Raw genomic sequence first — 19,665 nt, 5'->3', positions numbered from 1 at the left:
TACAGTATAAATTAGGAGAAGCAGTTATCCTAATGCAGATCCCTGAGGTACACCACATCACACTATTTCAGTTTTTATCGCTTATCTGTGTCCTTTGTTTCATGTACTACTGCCTGCAATTTGAGAATCAAGAAAAAAATTCTCAGAAAAAGATGTATTGCCCTAAAACAAACCACACTGGAGCTCTGTTGTTTATTTAGCAGCTCCTTTTTTCTTGTGGGAGCCCAGGCCAAGCATCAATCTCTATTTCCCTAGCTCTCAGCTCTCCTGATACAGGTTTAGGCTCCTTTGCCTCTTCTGTCCACTGGCATCTCACTTGACATCCTTCCTGACTTTGCCTGTGGAGTAAGAAATGCTGTCACTGGCCAAATGGTCATGCTTGATTTTTCACAAGAATGCCCTGTACTGTGGCTAAGGACCTGCATCTGTGGCTGGAAGGTTGCCAGTTCGTATCCTGCGGCCAGCAGAGAAATCCTACTCCATTGGGCCCCTTAGCAGGCCCTTCACCCCAACTGCTCCAGGGGCACCGTATAAATGGCTGACCCTGTGCTCCGACCCCAAGCTTCTCTTCCTGTCTGTGTGTCTCATGGAGAGCAAGCTGGGGCATGCGAAAAGACAATTTCTAATACAAGAAATTGTATACAGTATGGCCAATAAAGTTATCTTAATTCATTAATGGTTACTCACAAAATTCAAACATGAGTAAACACAAAAACAAAAAAACAAGACTGTTCTCAAGTATTTCTTAGAAGCTCCTTTAGCTTCTAAGCTATAATGTATTTTACTTTGTTTATGTCCTTATTTATTTTTTGTATCATGTAATGTATCTATTTCGCACACTGATGACCCTACTTTGTCTTTCTAAATGGTGAGGATTCCTGAAAGCTGTTATCTTGTTTTTTGTCTTATGCATGTATGTTGCTTATTTGTAAAGGGGTCCATGTTGTGTTAAATGTATTGTGTATTTGTAATGAAGCGAGGCGGTCTGACAAGCGTGCTCACAAGCAGATCTCAGGCAGCAGCGAGGTGAGGAACACCGCAAACAAAAAAAAAGTAAGTCAAAAAGAAAAAGAAAGACACAAAAGTAACCCAACACTCAGGGCTGCAGAGGTGTACTGTAGGTGCAAAAAACAAAGAAAGCTCTAAATACTGTATATATTTAAGCTCAAAGCCGTAGAGCGGAAAAAGAAAACTGGTGTAAGGATGCTAGAGTAAGCAGTAACTCAGCTAATAACAGAGCCCTCAGTGAAGGGCAAGGGAAGTATTTAAAGAAATAAAAAGAAAGATATTTAAAGAAACAGGAGGTGCGCTGTCCCGCGTGTGTATGCATGACAGAGTCAACAGAATACATTTTCCATTTATTTAGAAGTACAGTAAGTGACTGAGGTAAGAATCTGTGGAAGGTGTGTATCAGTGAAGTCCTCATATCAAATCCACAGGCATAGACGAAGGCAAAAAGATTCTTGGAATTAAAAATACAGTATTTAAAATAAAGAAGAAATGTAAAACCTAACATTGGTCATTCATTTGAGTACTCAGTGGGGGTGTACTGTTTTCTGTCTACTGTATATCTTTTTCTTTCTACTGATAGACTACCTGATACATTCAGGTGGGTGGCTGCGTCAGCATGCGTAGGCTGCAAAGGAACAAGTAATAGGTTTATTCCATGCTGAAAAAAAGAAGAAAGAGAACACAACATTTCGGCCGTAGAGCCTTCTTCAGGTGTGAGAGAGACAGGGCAGTAGCAATGTATCAATACCTGATACATTGTCAACCCTTAACACACATTCTCAACTGACAGTCAGCCAAGTATCCTAGCCCCCATAATGGATCCTAGATCAACGATCCCTGCATCAAATACCTCTTCCAGCAGAACCTTTGGTTTTCCCAGGAGTCTCCCATCCAGGTACTGACCAGGCTCACACCTGCTGAGCTTCAGTAGGTTAGCAGTTGTGAGCTCCAGGGTGACATGGCTACTGACTACTTTGTGAGATGACCTGCATGTGATTTTAAACACGCATAAATACAATCATTATAGGTAGTGCTGGACTGCAGACAGTTAATGTATTCACCCTTGTAATTTATTTGCTGAAACACTGCTTAGTGGAAAAACATCATTTTAATCACTGCCAAACTGTCAATGTAAAATCACTGAAGACATCAAGAAACATTAAAACATTAAAAAATATGAAGTCCAATTTTAACTAAAAGCCATTTTTGAAAGATTTATCTTCAGTTTCACATTCAAAGTACTGTACTTCAAATTCAGCTTCAAAAACAGATGTGGCAACAGCCATACTGAAAACATCTCATTTAAAATGCATTATAAGTGTAGTGGACAGCGTTGAAACCGAGCTCCTTAACAATGTAAAATGTTTAACAAAATGTATATTCTAAATGTTTACCATAATGAATGTTTTGGTATTTTAATTTTAAACATCTGTTATCTACAGTTGTGCTGCACTATTATGTAAATATCACCAGTCTATTCATAACCACAGCATTTATTCAATGGGCCTTGTTCACGAGAGTCTGACTTAAGACACATGTAAACACAATCCAGTAGAATTATTCTACACAGGTAAGATGTGTCTAATAATTATCAGCTGCTATCCCCAAAGGTGAATTACCCCTTATTAACACATACAGCACAACACAACTCATTAGTGTATCCTTAGTACAGCAAAACAAGCTTCATTTCAAGACTGAGTTAAACTGAGTTTAAAAAGACCAGGATAGCCAAGTATTTACAATTACAGTAGCAGTGCCTTAACAGAAATTGCACCTGCAGATAAGGCACATTTTATCTTGGGGGATATAATTTCAGCAGGGTCGGTGATAAACATATGATCACAGCAATGGAGTGGTGAAGTGGTGGCTCTGTGGCTCAGGATCTGCGCCTGTGGCTGGAAGGTTGCCGGTTCGTATCCTGTGGCTGGCAGAGGAATCCTACTCCCTTGGGCCCCTGAGCAAGGCCCTTAACCCCAGCTGCTCCAGGGGCGCTGTATAAATGGCTGACCCTGCGCTCTGACCCCAAGCTTCTCTCCCTGTCTGTGTGTCTCATGGAGAGCAAGCTGGGGTATGCAAAAAAATGAATTCCTAATAAAAGAAATTGTATATGGCCAATAAAGTTATCTTATCTTATCTTTTTGGAAAATGATCATATATAGTAAGATAGTCTATAATAGGGCAGCACAGTGGAGCCTTGCAGTTCTGGGGCCCTGGGTTCTATTCCAGACCTGGGTTCTGCTGTACAGTATATGTGTAAATGCCAGGATCTGGCAAATTTTCACATTTTGAAAGCTGGCTGACAATGAAAGATTTGGCACACAGAATTGTTTACGGCTTCTGGTTTTCTCCTGTGACAAGCGGAACAGGGTTTGCCCTACCCCAAATTTTCCCCTGGCACTGGTCCAATTTCATCTTCCTTGTCTCTTTGATACAGTACCTATACCTTACAATGAAGGTGTTAAAGGGAGGACTTGTTCCATGAAGAGATACACCACACTTGCTGCATGACAGATTACTGTCACATAAAGTGCGGTGAGCCTTATTGTTGCAAAGCTTTGACAAATATCATGCTAATATTATTACTCTCATGGTACTGTCTTTACATATTATTTGAGTGGATTTCGCATATTTACCAGTTGCAAATGCACATTTAAATTTTCAGGTCATCTGATGCCTTTTTTTGTGAGTCATTCTCCTTGGCTCAGACACAGTCACGCCTGCTGTGAATGAGGCGCTATGAATGTAACTTTAAGAACGTTTCCAAGCTGAATGTCAGAGCTGGCTGCTACCACAGTGGTGTCCGTTTAAACATTCCTCTCCAACACTGAGAGTCAGCCATCTGAAGGATGAAAACAACAGGGACAAACCCATTAATTTCTTGCTATTCCTTCATTTCCATTGCAAATTAATTTACACAAAAATACTCACTACAGCCTTCACAATGCATGGGTATTATTTAGATCGCTTTAGACATGATGTTATTAATTCTATACTTGGGTTGCATTAAAGCATGTGCTATTTTATCCATCCATCCATCCATTTGGTTCCGATTCAGGGTTAAGGGGGAGCCGGAGACCATCTCGATAAGAAACAGGTGCAAGACAGAGTACATCCTGGACAGGACACTAATCCATTGCAGGGCACACTCAGGCACAAACCCCCCCCCACACACACACACACACACACACACACACACACACACACACACACACACACACACACACACACACACACGAGGGCCCAATATCCTGGAAGCCCATTAACCTACCGGTATGTTTTTGGACTGTGGGAGGAAACCGGAGCACCTGGAGGAAACCCACACAAACACTTGAAGAACATACGGACTCCACACAGACAGCACTCCAGGAATCAAACTCAGGGACCCAGTGCTGTGAGGAACCGATGCTAACCACTGCACCACCTTGCTATTTTATTATTTTCATTTTAAAAAATTACAGTCATATTAATTTGTGTGAATCTGAACTATTTAATTTTGAATGCTGTAATCTGTATCTTTTGTAAATTGCTTTGTATTCCTGTATGTTGCCTTGAATAAAGACCACAAATATCCACGTAAACGAATGTTTAAATCATATTCATCTGCTTCATTCATCATCTACAACATTCATCGTCTTCACTATTCACCAGTATAAACTACAGGATCTGTCTGTAGGGTTCAATAAGCTCAGAATTTCTGAAACAAGACACCATACAGTAAACAAATACACACATGCATAATCAGTCATCTCAGGAAACATCCTCGAAATTTAAAAAAAGACAAATTAAGCATTTAAAAAAACACAGATAACATGTAATCTTGCTCACCTGCATTCTTTTATTCAAGAAGACCAGTTTGTCACTCAGGAACTCCATTTCCTATCCAAAAAATGTTTTAACACAACATTTGGCTTTAAGAGGTTTTAAATACAAGTGTAGTTATATTTTACAACAACAATCTGACCATGAATGAGCATGTTGGGAAATTGACTAAACACGGTAGTTGTATATACGAAGTAGGAAATATTTAGGATTTATGACCAACATTATAATCCTAGAGCCAGAGCCTATCCCAGCAAGCAACAGGTGCAAGGCAGGGTTTACCCTGGGCGGTACGCCAGTCAATCACAAGGCAGATGCAGGAACAGATGTAAACATGCACACACTCACACCCGGGACAACTGTCTCAGAAGCCAATCAACCTACCGGTATGCCTTTAGACTGCGGGAAAAAAAACTACACAAATCTAAGGAGAACATGCAAACTCCATGCAGATAGCACCCCACATCCAGAATTGAACCCAGGGCCCAGGTGCAACTAACCACTACAACACAGTTCTGCCCCTTATGTGAAACACTTAAAAAAATAATAGTAAATGTATCATAGCCTTTTTAGTACTTCTACTGTGATTTTAAAGTATTTTTGCTAGAATCTCCTTTGGTTTTAAAATATCTTGCTTGTGTTTTATTACATAGCAAATCAGTTTACGTAACTATTTGTTTCCTTCTTTATGTAAAATGAACTATTAATATAAATGTGAAGAGAATTCTGGGAAATTTTCACAAAGGAGCAGCTTCTAAAATAAATATTCACATAGTGAATCTCAAATCTCTTAATTCTATTGATTCATTTCCATTCAAAAAGATTACCGGACATTCGATACACTTCAGAATTTCAATGCCAAAGCAGCAATTTGATATTAGAATTAGTGAATATCACTGTTTGGTATGGATGGAGGAAATATTTTGAAATGAGAGTAGGGAAAAGTTCAGGCATACACAAACATCCACAACCTTTTTAAGTCACACTGGAAAGGTAGGCTCAGACCCTTGCTGTTATTCGACAAATAACTACACAGAGCAGGTTAAAGACAGTAAAGACACTTAATTTTACCTGATTCAGCCTTCTGTGGTATCTTAGCTTCATCTCTGGAACAAGCTCTTCCAGCCTTTCCATCTAAAAGAGTCCCATCAGATGAAAATTGAGTTTTCAAGGAAAGTCCAGGAGGTACTGTAAGACCCTAGTCTTGCCCACATCTATCCATCCTCACACATGGAGACAAGTCCCGGCAACCAGGATCACTATCTCTCAGCCAGGAGACTTCAGCCCATAAAGGAAACTAATTCAATTTACGCCTCTGCTCCACCTTAATTAGGGTTTATCTAAACCACAACTTTAGAAATGTTATGTTCTACGTCGTAAAATCAGCAGCAAGAAATATACATCTTCCTTACTTATGACTGGAGTTTACACGGGGAATAAAGCACAAAAATAGAAGAGTTCAGTTAAGATGCACAAATCGTGGACAAAAGAATGGAAACATCAAAATAAAGTCACTAAACAGGATGTTGGACCACCACATGCTGTACATACAACACGACATACAATGTTTCTGCATGATTTAATCATCATTAAAAAGATATAGGCAGACACGCTGGTATAGTACTCATCAGACACCAGACTAATAGCAGTGAGAGAACTTCCTCCTCTATAAATCTCTGATTCAAACAAGCAGAAACAAAGAGAACAATAATAAAAACTAAAGGAAAGTTTAGCTTTACTTGCCCTTCTTATGATGCCCTGCAGTCTTGTCTTCACACTCTTATTGATTACAGTCATGGCAACTGTACATGGCTTTGGAACAACTTGGAAAATACAATATGACATGTACAAACAACACACAATCCATGACACGCAACACTGCTCAAGATTATCAGTATGCAAGCAAACGCTGAGAATTCATGTTAGCATGTACTGCTTGTGTACGTAACTGCGTGCTAATCTCCACCATCTGAAGCCAAACTTGTTACTGTCACAAGACACTAATGGGACATACGGTATTTTGGCATATTTTTAATTCAAGTGCAAAATTCACTACACAAAATTCAGATACAGTACAATTTTAGACAGGCTTTCCTGAGAAATATAACCATTCCTCTTTTCCAGTCTACAGTATATACTGTACAGTCGTGCTTAGATGTGCACCTTGGAACTGTATCAATTATTGTGTGAAGATGGGGCCAAATTTTGAATACTGTCCAGTTTTTAAAAAAATGCTACTTAAAAAAGTTATTAAACTGTGAAAACAAAGGTGCACCTTTGATCCAGGTGAAATTTTGCAATTAAGCAATGAAGATTGATTCAGATAAGCTTCCAAAGCACAAGTGATATAATTCTGTGGAAGACAATTACCACAGATGATACCAGTATACCTCAATTGATAAGTGTTTGTTGTGTAACATTACTGTTTTGTTCCTTCTTTATGTAAAAGCAACTGTTAAGATAAAGGCAAAGAGAATTCTGTATATTTCACCAGTTCTTAATCCACTTTACTATTGACCTGTTACTTACCATGCTGAAAAATCTTCACCACTTCCAACACATAAGGCCTATAAAGGTAAATACTAAAGATTAAATTTGATTAAAGTAAATATGTATTCCTGTTATCATATCTGTATGTGCAGTACAGAATTACTATTAATCTAACCATCTTATATACACAGGCAAGACTAAGCAATGATCATCACAGCAGTGATTTCAAGTCACAAATCGGTCACCGTTTTAGGCATAGCTTTTTCTAATTACTGAATGTTTATTGAAGATAGACTGTGACAGGTTTCTGCTGATTACTGTTACAATTGTGAGCATGAAATTGTTATTATCATTTACATAAAGGTTTAGCCGTTATTCTTGTTGTTTTATGTTTGTTGTTTTCTGCTCCCAGTTACTGTGTGTAAAATAATTTTCTATACCCTTTCTCCACCCAAGGATGCTATACAAAGTGATAGAGAAGAAAAAGAGAATAAAAATACAATAAAAAGGAATAACATGAAACAGGAACATACAGGATAAACTGTCAGGCAATTATTTATACAGCTCAGTCCTTAATACGCAGACATAATAGTAACATAATAATAATAATAAAGAAGAAGAGGGACTAATTTAACCTGACCACATTTATTTATTTACTTCTTTTACTGATTTACATGACATTGCCAGACATGTAAATAAATCAGAGGAATTCCACAAAAACAAGGAACACGTTTCAAATGCGAATCATATGAAGTGAAAGAGACAGACGATGGTGAGCAAGTCTTAGAAACCACAACCCTGCCAACCCAAACCATTTCTTGTACAGCTCTCCAGGACAATCACGAGCGGTGCTTTCCCAGGAGTCTTAAACAATATCACACACTGCTTCAGTGCGGCATGTGTGGCTCCGATGATAATGACCTCTAAATGTATGCATGACCTTGAGGAGCTCAAACTATGAGTAGATTTAACAAAATAAATGGTTTGTATAAATCAGGATTGTCCAAATTAATTAATATTGTAGGTGGCAAAAGTGTATGAAGAGGAGAAATTATGATACATTAATTAGTAAAAATTGTTTTATTTCTAAATACATACAATTAAAATGGATTCGTGTCCTTTGTTAACATATCGTCTGTTATTGTTTAGGAGAATCTTTGAGCCATGACTGTTTCCTAAAACTTCACAAAGCCTCCAAAGCTTGTGGAAACTACTGAAAGTTACTCTCATTTGTCCCTTGGAGTTTAAGAAAGCTGAAAGCAGATCACAACAGGCAGCACCACATCATCCAGGGGAAAGTCGGAAAATTATTAAGGTAAAGGGTTATTGTGATGGTTGTAAAACCATCAGAAATGTGGTCTGGGAGGATACCTCACACCCTAGGGCAACAAAGGAACAATGGAACATCATTAAAAAGCTCCACCTGATGATGTTTTCTTAATCTTTAAAAGTAACAAGAACCTGACTCCTTCTGCTAAGACTCTATGCTTAGCCATAAATTAACTTCCCTGAGGGATAGCAAACCAAACAAGTTCAAATATGCTGACAAATGGTTGCTGGAGTGTGAATAATTTTGAATGTCATCTATTCTGAAATATCAGTAAATGTTTCAGAATAAAATTGCTTCCTTTGGGATATCCAATAATGACAGTCACCCAATCCCAAAGCCTTTGCATGTTTTCCTTTATTTATGGAAAAAAAAGGAAATTTACGTGTTTTATTTTTTCTGACACTAACTTACAGTTGCATTGCATCTGTAAAAACATGAAAACAAACTGAGCTAACTGTACTGTACTGTATGTCACCTACAGGCTTCAAGGAAGGCCTGATCATCAAAATTATTTTATTGGATTTTCAAAGCTGCTCTAGAAAGTGTGGGTCTAGACCTAAAGGTACAGTAAATACTGTACCAAGAGTTTTTTTACAAAAGTTATGTCAGTGTGCCCTGTTTTCTGAATTTAATTTGGGAGCATCAAGTGCTTAACATCAATCTACTGTATGCAACGTTTTGGTCATAGTTTGATTTCAATCTGATACACTGGACTTTTGGGGGGAGTGAGTGGTGGGAGGGTGCATAAGGAAAGTGAAATACTGTACCTACAGTACAATGCACATTCAGGAAGAACGCAACACAGAAATTAATACCAAGTCTGGTACCAGTACTTACAGTGGATGATGCACAAATCACATCTTTTACACAGAAAATATTTCGCAGTTATTGTTAACCAGAGATCTATTTAAAATATAATAAGGAAAAACGACAACTTCCCTTACGACCGGGTGTGAGTGCTGTACTTACGTGTGTTTTCTGTTTGCTGGTAAGCTGCTGTTAAGGGGAATCATTGAGCCATGGCTGTTTCTTAGCTGAAAATAAATTATTTGCATAATTGTTAAAATAATACACATGGGCAAAATATCTTAAAATGGGAAGTATCATAATGTTTTACACGATATGCATACTAATAAAAGTCTTCCAGTACATGATGTATTTTAGTATTAGAAGGAACGTAACACCAGAAAGAGGAAATTCTTCTCATCTTCCCCCTTGGTTTCTGGTAGTTTATCCACCTGTATCTCAAAATAGCCCAGAGAATACCTTCTTTTAATTAATTTAATTAACTAAATAATAACTTATTTTATTGAATATAGCACATTTTATTCAGTCAATAATTAGGACTCAATGAAAAAATATTAAACTGGTTTGGCCAATACTTTTCAGTTCCTTAATTAGAATCCCCCTCTGAGCAAATACTTCTTTCAAACAATGCAGTGACTGAAAAGGAGTATAGGCAGAAATGGAGTAATTTTAAATGAAATAAAATAAACAGAGATTACCTTTACAGTCATAGTATCACTGTTCAATCCAAAAGAGCAAAAAATAATCTGGAACAAAAAAATAATGTACAGAAAGGTTGAGTACCAAAAATAATTCCACAATAAATCTGCCTAATTTAAATTAATGAAATAATGGCTAATGTGGTTTTAATTAAGCTCACCAATTAAAAAAATTAATCTAAAATGTAGGCTTTGGTTTAATTTCAATGGACTTACTCTAAATTGTAAAAGTCAGCAAACCAATTCTCACAACAACCTTTATACATGACTAATACCGATAAAAGGGGGTTTTATCATACAGCTCCCAAATCCTAAAATGATCAAGTCGGTTAGTGAGAGATTCTTTGAAATTAGGCTCCAAACATACTTCTAAAGATGGGATATTGACTCCAAGAAAATTCCAGGCATGTTGAAACACCCAGATGAGAATGTAGCTCCAAGAAAGATATATTCAATGAAAATATCCATCCATCCATTTTCTGACCTCTTTATCCAGGACATGGTCGACTGAGCCTAGCCCAACAAGCAACAGGAGCAAGGAGGGGTACACCCTGGACAGCATACCAGTCCATCACAGGGCACACAGACACACACACTCATTCCAGGGATGGCTTTTTGCCAGAAGACTACCAGTATGTCTTTGGACTGCGGGAGGAAACCCACATGAAAATACCAAAACATTTGGTATCCGTACCTCTGGGTTGTTTTCAATGTGTCTTCCTCTATCTTTGCCTTTGATTTTTTTACTATTGCAAAACCCAGATCTCTGCTAGTAAGCTACAGTGCCAATGTTGCTCATCTTTGGCATGGACTTATAATGACCAAAGCCCAGTTTCCCTTTTAATATCGAATACAGTCATCACCCTCACGGAAGTACCCTGTCACTGACATAGTGAGCTCTTGGACCAAAATAGTCTGAAGTGATCCAGTGAAGTCGTCCCCGGGCTCACCCCTCCTCGTGGAGTTGGGATATTATGAGATAAATCAACACACCATACAAACATATTGCTTCACAATCGGTATCAGTAATCAGTCTAAAAAGAAGGTCACGGTTAAAAACAGCACAGATCATCAGCAATCAGTGTAGCAGAAAGATCTTAAAGATAGATACTTCTATTTTGGATTCTTTTCATGTGATATTTAGCACCTACAACTCAAGAGTTCGCATGTGGGTACACACTCTCACATATGTTTGGGACACTTCAGAGATACCAGTTAACCTAGAGAACAGCTCTCCGGACTGGGAGGTGAAAAGAGTGCCCATCAAGAACCCATGGAGCCACTTTTTCACACAGAAGGCCAGAATTAAACTCAGGAACCAAGAGCTGTGAGGCAGCAGTGACAATAAACCATTCAAAAAAGGCTCATTTATTATTGAATTATGCAATTATCAATAAAGTCTACTAAAATAAACAGAGACAACTAAATGTTGAAAAACATTCTTAAACTTTGTGATGCAAAACATTTTCTTCTCACAGCATACTTTAATTCTGAAGCCCTGTCAGTCCCTGTATTCATAGCCGTGCATTACTGCTACAGCCCCCAGGACACACGCAGATGATATTCATGGGTTTCAGAAAGCCTTGCCTGTCTGACCGCAGCTGACTCGGCTCCTGTCGGAATGAGAACTTCTCTCAGTGCTGTGATTCTGTCATCTGCAAGGGATTTAAAGGCAATAAAGGATGTTAAAAAAAACTTATTTTAAACAATGTTATTAGGTTAGGATAGAAAAGGAAATTTCAATGATGGCATAAGTAATTTGTTGTGTTTTCCTAAATCATTTATTTTAAATTAAGAAATGAATACACCAAAATTACTTAGAAAATAAACTTCAAAGGCTATACACAAAGAAACAGGTTCCCTCACATGCAAGACGATTGTGAAGAAATTGTCTATTGCCAAGTTAGCACAAATAGTAAATAATTACTGTATGTACTGTATCACACTCAAAATTGGACAAGTACAGGCGTGATTCATATGATACAGTCATAGATAAGACCATTGAGCATTCAAGTTATTTAATGCAACAATGGTTGTATTTACAATACCATTTGTTGTTAGGCGTAAATGTAATGCCTACTACCCTTAATTATACAATAATACAATAACACCTACACGCAATTCTTTTAATAGTACAGTAACTGTCCCATAAATTATTACATGCACCATACTTTCAAGAAGAACCTGTTCAATAACCCCCGCTCTACGCAAGTGTGTTTGAACCCTGGTTGTCGCTTATAGCCTGCTTGTTGCCTAGCTACAGTTCAGCCACCTACCTGACGGACCCACCTGTTCAGTTAGCCGCTGTGTGGTCTGTGTGATCGCCACACGCTAATTCTTCAGAATTTGTACACTCATTATTTAAGATGTTTTTTAACGGTAGGAGAAAACTCTGCATATGTTACACCGTTGACTACCAACAGCAGGTAGCTGCAAATGAGCTCCTTTCTTCGTCGTCTATTCAACCTTTTTTGCAGCCAGGAAGCTCTAACAGATCTGAATTATGAAGATATTGTTAAAATACAGAGGATGCCTTGCATCTCTGATGACCAGTAATTTATGACAAACCACCCCCTTATTTACAGTTCAGATGTTCTCCCAGGCTAAACCCCAGTTAGCAAAACAAACAAAACACAATACCATTATAGTCAAGTCTTTTCAGTGCAATCCAGATTTTGGAAACACCTCGTTTTTCATCCATAGCATTGATCATCTCTTTTTGCCCAATTTCTTCTCTGGTGCGGCTTTCGCTGAGCCCAGGGAGACACTGAACCGCAATCTGTTTCCACTGGTGAGATTGGTTTCACGGAAAAGCGGACTCAAAGCACTACATTACCCAGAAACCTATGGAGTGTATCAGCGCCTGCTGATTTTGTGGACGATTGACCGTAAATTCACAGGCAATAATTAGCCTTTATCTTGGGTTATTTTATAATCGTAAACGCGTCTAATGCTAAAGGCAGTCTGCGAAATCGGTTATTAAAGTACAGTAGAGCAGGAAGCTGATATTTTTGTATTCAATTCCGGACCTTCTGCGAACAAAATAATTACGTAAAAAACTACCTTATATTTTTTTTATTAAAAGAAAAAATATTATTTAAAATGACGGTTCAACAAACCCTTATGTTATATAAATGGATGGCCATCTAAACAATCAAAATTGTTTTTACAACTAAAACAAGTAAACGTATTTCTAATAAGTAAAATACGTATACTGTACAAGAGAAATTGTAACGTATTAATATTATCATCAAATGACACTGTAAAAGCATGCAGATTTTCTCCATCTCAGATAATCCCAGATTAATAATATCTCTTTGAGAGGAGCCGCAGATATTTTATGGCAAGACTAGAGTTACCAGAAAAAGGGTAAGTAAGAATAGTTTGAATGGGGCTCTCCATGACCAGGTATATCCCCATTAAAAGCCATTAAGGACAGCTAGCAGTGGCGCAACAATAATGAAGCGGTCTTCCGGATCACAATCTGCTTCAGAAGCACGGCTGTAAAATGAACGGCCACATGATGGCGATCTAGGGTAACATTTCGGGCTTGCTTCAAAAACCGCAGGCAATAATAATTCAGCCTACGTTCAAAAATAAATTAAAGGCAAAATAGATTATTTTTAAAGATATGTACTGTGAACTTAAATTCTTTAGAAAAAACATTTGAGAGCATGAGGCTTTAAATGAGAGGAAGCTATTCAGACTGACAAGAACCTCGTCTGTTTCTGTTAAGTGTTTCAGAAACTCCCACCTAACCTCTATGAAAAGTAGCATTTTCTGTCCTAAATGCTAATTAATGCATTTGATATACAAATTAACCAGGGGTGAAGAAAAAAGCGAACGTTTTCTATTCAGAAATCCTGCTTTCTGCAAGAGCATTAGAACTATGTGAGTAGTAAACTAATATGTGATCTGTGATGAGCTGAGTAAAGTGCTGTAGGTCTTTAGGAAAGGATGTACCCTGTACAGTAGGTGCTGTCTGAAAGGGGGAGACAGGGACATAGCTCACAGAGGGAAGGGCCTTCGATTATACCGATGTGCATGGCAGAGGAGGGAGAGAGGAGGCTATAGACTCAAGGGAAAAGAGGGCAGAGCAATCAGAGGGACAGAAAGAAGAGGAGGAGAGGAAGTCTGAGGAGATGCCTGCCTCTAGGATGAGATGGCTGAGTGGCACATACTGTACAGTAGATATCCCTGAAGAAATCCAGAAGAGAAGTTACAGAAGGGAAAGGAGGGTCTGTCTGTGCATCACCACTGTGTTGGAATAATAGATTCCCAAGCAATGCCTCTCACTGGTGGACTACAAGAACTAAATCTCTTCAAGGCAGAGAGGACTACACAGCACACTCAGGAGCTACCTTTAATATCATTTACGTATTTAGGTTTTTATGTTGACTCATAAAACATACCATACAGAGTTGACAATCGGTTCAACACATGGTTCATGTCTGAGTTTTGATCTGCTTCGTTCTAAAACTGCTGTTAGTTAAGAGTTTCTGTAGTACGTTCTGGGTTGGCTTAGTCCTCTTTTGTATTTGTTTATATGGATGAAAAGGTTTGGGATTTAACGTATACAGTATGCGCTATTTTGTTACTGGTTCCCATTTCTTCCTGTGATCTTTCTTTCCCCAACATGTGACAGCTGTCAGAGATCCCTGTATCTCTCTTGTCTTCCCCCACTGCGCTGCTTCTGAAGCCATAGGCTGGAGATGCTGAGGAGACCTGCTGTCCACCCATCTGTAGCTTTCAGTAGAGTTGCTACATGTACATACTGTAGCTGCTCAGGATGTATTTTGTACAACATTTCTTCCTTTTTGATTAGTAAAACATTTTGGATCTCTGTTTACCTTCAAAAAGATCAAAGATTTGTCTAGTAGTGGTAAAAGTGCTAGACATTAATTAGTCATTTCAATACATCAAACAAGACATCAGCTGTTGTCCTTAATTCCTTGTATTTTCATGATCTGGTTAAAGTACATATTATGCTGTTACTAAAATTAGTAATATTACTGTATATTGCATATTTTCTTTTTTTATTCTTTATTGTTAATGTGCTACAGTATATGGTTCTTTATCTTTCAAGCTAGCAAAAGCAAATTAGCAAGTAACATATTAATGGATTGTTTTTTATATAACTTTTATATAGCACCATGGAAAGCTCAAAATTATTGCAATCATAACGCTTGTAACCTTATGCCTGTAAGTTCTGTGTAAACCAGTAGTTATCTCAAAGCAGCGATGACCTTGCATGTGTCTGTGTTTAAAACGTTTTAAAATCTTTTGTTAACAATATGTCCTTGTGATTCTGACATCATGCTTAGACCACAGGCAGCTACAAATTACGTTTTTTTAACAGAAAGGCAAGAAAGGAAAGTCACCCAGCTGCTGGAAGAGGGGCTGTGGGGAAATGAGAATTGTCATTTCTCTTATCTGGCTGTGAAGAGAGCCCTGCCAGGGGAAACGGGCAGGGAAAAAGAAAGGAGAGGAGTACTTTTTCTTCCTCTCATGCTACTGTGCCTTCATTTCAGCTGACATCAAGTCCTGGTGATCGCTTCACCTCTGTAGCCTGGAATCTTTTCCCAATCTCTCACCCCTCTGTCTTCAGAGTACACCCCCAATTGCTAGCAGCACTCAACTTCTACCTCAGCTGAACCCGAAAGTGTATTTATTATTTAACTTCAGTGCTGGAAGAAGTCAATCAATGTTCAAAGTCTTTGCCTTTGGGGGAAAAATGAGCAGGAAACAATGAAACAGGAAACAGGATCGCAAATGGAAATTGAAAGGGATTTTCATTACAGAGTGCTTCTTCACACAGAGTACAGGATGTTGGGAAAAGGCTTTCTAGCAATGTGGTTGGTAACCAAACTCTGGGCTCTTAAGAAATGACTGGATGAAATATTAGGTTCAAATAGCTGCAGAACTACCAAATGAGTAAGACTGACTGAATGGATTCCTCTTATTTTCAACCTTTTATATGTTCATAACTAACGATTTCTAACATGAGAACATGTCTAAATTACATACGTTTTTAATTTAGTTGTCACATTTTCCCTGATGCATCTTTCTAGCCCTGTGGAGATCTATAATGGCTTTATGGAAATAGCCATTAACTCCATTTGTCTTGAATTTGCTAATCTTTATTAGATTCTTAGGGTGAATACGTTTTTGGGATATTCTTTCCAAGAGTAATTTAACAGACATTTTATTACTTTTGTTACATTTGTGCATTATGTTGAAGATGGAAAATGTAAATTGTCATGTTTCCAAGTGTATGCTTAATTATACCGACTCTTGTACTGCTCTTTTCCTGACAAGGAGTATTTCTAGAACATGAGCCAAGACAGGATACACCTGCCTCTTAAGGTAATTAGTGTTGAACATAGCTGCTCTTGGATGAAAATCAAGAAGGCCTTTCACATCCCAATTCTAATTCAGATTATATTTGTGCTTATTAGCAATAATATATTACATGGATTAATTTAACTTGATATCAAAGATAACCATCTTTCCCACTTTGACTTCAAAATCTGGTGTTTTATCTACAGGAGGTACACTGTACAAAGGCCTCATTCTAAGAGGCACTGTTAAGTCCTTTGTGATTTAAAAACAGCAAACACAACACAGCTAAGTGAGGGTGGATTCATGGTGACATCTGTCACAACGCAGCTCCTGCAGATGCAGCCACCCTGATGGTGATGGTCAGAACCCAAATGCAAGGTGCCAGAGGGTGGCGGAAAAGCCCGAAGAGACCCAGGACGGGTGAAAGGTGAAGTAAAAGGGGAGTGGTAGGAGAATAATAGACCAGCAGGGGTTAAATCAGCCCAGGCCGGTCATCCATGAAAGAGAAATATAAGATAAGATCACTTCATTGGCCATGTACAATTCCTTGCATTAGGAATTTGTCTTTTTGCATACCCCAGCTTGCTCTCCATGAGACACACAGACAGGGAGAGAGAAGCTTGGGGTCAGAGCGCAGGGTCAGCCATTTATATGGCACCCCTGGAGCAGCTGGGGTTAAGGGTCTTGTTCAGGGGCCCAATGGAGTAGGATTCCTCTGCCAGCCGCGAGGTTTAAACTGGCAACCTTCCAGCCCCAGGCACAGATCCTTAGCCACAGTGCTACCGCTCCGCCCCTGGAACAACAGTCCTTGGTCCACTGCAAAAAACCCTGGCAAAAAGGAGAAAAGGCTGGCATAGCACAGAGCCCTCGGACACAATGCCCACAGCCCATCGATCACAATCAGGGAGGCTTGGCCTCAAGATGTGGTAAAGGAATGTTTAAATTGTCATTGACAATTATGGAATATTCTTACGTTATTCATTTGTTCAATTCATTTATTTAATTAAAAGTGGACCTGCACCATCTTCTTAAGTATTAACACTGTTCCAAGTCTTAGTAAAGTGCCTCTGTCTATTAAGGATCATCTATAGGACTAATTTTCTGAGACAGAAATTGACTGTATTACTTTCTGAAAAAGTAAGCATAAATTACATTCCACAGCTTAGGTCCTTGTATGTGAAAACAAAGAACGTTGCTGTATTATTCATGATAATATATACAAGTGCCATGTGCATTACTTGAGACTGATATTTTAGTTTCACGGTTATTTTTACAATTAGTTTATAGTGGACCCTGCAGCAATTATAGCAAAAACTAATAGTAAATAAACATGTAAGTATTTTAAATGCCCTGTGAGCACAAAGAAATGCTGGCAAGTTACAAAACCCAGGACAAAAGGCATTGTGGAGCTATAAATCACAACAGAACTGCAGGTCTTGCCAGCTAGTGTCTTCTTGATTAGCATGTGTCAATTCACAACATTCTGTACTGCAGAAGAGCCCAGGACAACGCTTTGCCTTCGACCAATTATCTGTCATTTTTCCAGAACGCAAATGTCTGCGGCATCATTGCATTCAGGAAAAATCCATGTCACATGAATCATTTCACCCAGTCAGATATTAAAGAACTCCTCATTTAACATTCAGTACATTCAGGACTAAAGACAGCTGACTTTGCAAAGGGTTCCTGATGTGTGAAACTCTTCCATTAATCTCTGTACGCAAGGCTTGTTAATTAGCAGAAGAGAAAAATACAGTACATCTTGGTCATATATTTCCTTTCAATGTATGCCAAATGTTAAAATGATTTAAATGGAGAGATGATTTACATAAGGATTACAGCATATGACTGAGGAAAGATGTACAAGATGAAACAACTAGCCAACGCAGTTTTGATGTTGTACTTTTACCAAGTAATCACTTAAGTAATTGCACTTTGATTTGTGAGGTATCAATGACTGTTTGCTAGTGTACCAAACTGGCTGCGTAACAAAGGAGAACACATTAGGCTGAGCTGAAATTGTGACTGAAGGGAAATCAGAGCCATGTTTTTTCACAGATGTAGATTTACTCCTCTGTGCGCATCTTGTAAAAAAAATCAAGGATGAAAGGATTCCTGGCACAGAACTTCATTGTTGGAAAAACATTTATACAACACCAATTGATTTGCACACCCACATATTTCAAAACATGGGATAGATATGTTTAGCCTTTATTATATTTCATTTTGTCTGTTCTGTTCTGTCAAAATAAAAATAACATGGCAAAATAACATCCTTAAATGGAGGTGTCTTTAACTTCCCCACTCTGTATGGAACTAAATCCCCAAAATACAAAAACAAAAAAATCCCAGGTTAAAAAAGCTTCATACCCCAGCCAAATTAAAAACTAGAGAAAATGTTCCTGCTTTAAATACAAACATTTGATTTCACAGGCTGGGATAATGTACTGGAAGAACAGATTGGACTCTAAGGTCACCTAGGAAAATCATACCCCTGAATGCCCAAGGAGAGTACTTCAACCAATATATCAACAAGTGGTGTTTGTATAGTACAGTATGTTCTTCCAGTGTTTGCATGGGTTTCTTCCAAGTGCTCCAGCTTCCTTCCACAGGACAAGCTTCCTTCCCAGTGGCTGTAATTGAGAATTATACCTGATGGTGCTCTTGCATCTAATTTGCAGTTAAGTTATCCCAGGCAATGTTCATGAACACATCAGGTATTATGCTGAATGGGAGACTGAAACTAGCTTCACACATCCTAATTAATACTGCCTGCTCTGTCTTGCCTTCATGGAAAATCCTGCCTGCGGGGAATTTTCACACATATGCTGTAGTCGAATTTTACTCAAAACTATGTTTCACACAGCATTTTTTTCTTTTTATTCCTAGTACATTTCTGCAATTTTCAAAGGAAGATGTGAATCTAAATATTAATCAAGTAATCTGCCAAAAGAAATGAATAGCATGTGAGGTCAAGCCCAAACCACTCTAATTCCATTATTAATATACATTTAAAGTATCTGGCTGGCTAGACCCCAATTAGTGTTAGTATTTGAATACATTCCCTACATTAAGTTGAATACATTTTTTTGTGAAGATAGTTTGTGAATCTGAATTAAATTACTGTACATCTCAGCCTGGTTTAGACCTCTTCCCTGTGCTCTGCAT

The 19,665-nt window shown here is 38.3% G+C and overlaps 1 protein-coding gene across 1 annotated transcript; it reads right to left on the bottom strand.

Moving 5' to 3' along the window:
- Positions 1 to 1,346: 1,346 nt before the first annotated feature.
- On the bottom strand, positions 1,347 to 13,130 carry LOC148646405 (uncharacterized). The gene is made up of 10 exons (XM_088609973.1): positions 12,796 to 13,130; positions 11,743 to 11,810; positions 10,156 to 10,203; positions 9,620 to 9,684; positions 7,360 to 7,397; positions 6,574 to 6,653; positions 5,902 to 5,964; positions 4,837 to 4,887; positions 1,760 to 3,850; positions 1,347 to 1,596 (listed from the first exon to the last, which is right to left on the bottom strand). The coding sequence occupies exons 1-9, from the start codon at positions 12,866 to 12,868 to the stop codon at positions 3,797 to 3,799; spliced, it is 540 nt and encodes a 179-aa protein (XP_088466099.1). The 5' UTR covers positions 12,869 to 13,130; the 3' UTR covers positions 1,347 to 1,596; positions 1,760 to 3,796.
- Positions 13,131 to 19,665: the final 6,535 nt, after the last annotated feature.

This window comes from Lepisosteus platostomus, chromosome 17 (assembly GCF_059453375.1).
Source record: "Lepisosteus platostomus isolate fLepPlt1 chromosome 17, fLepPlt1.hap1, whole genome shotgun sequence".
Classification (NCBI taxonomy): Eukaryota; Metazoa; Chordata; class Actinopteri; order Semionotiformes; family Lepisosteidae; genus Lepisosteus; species Lepisosteus platostomus.
The sequence above is the reverse complement of the archived record's forward strand: the minus strand, read 5'-3'. Positions and strand labels throughout refer to the sequence as shown.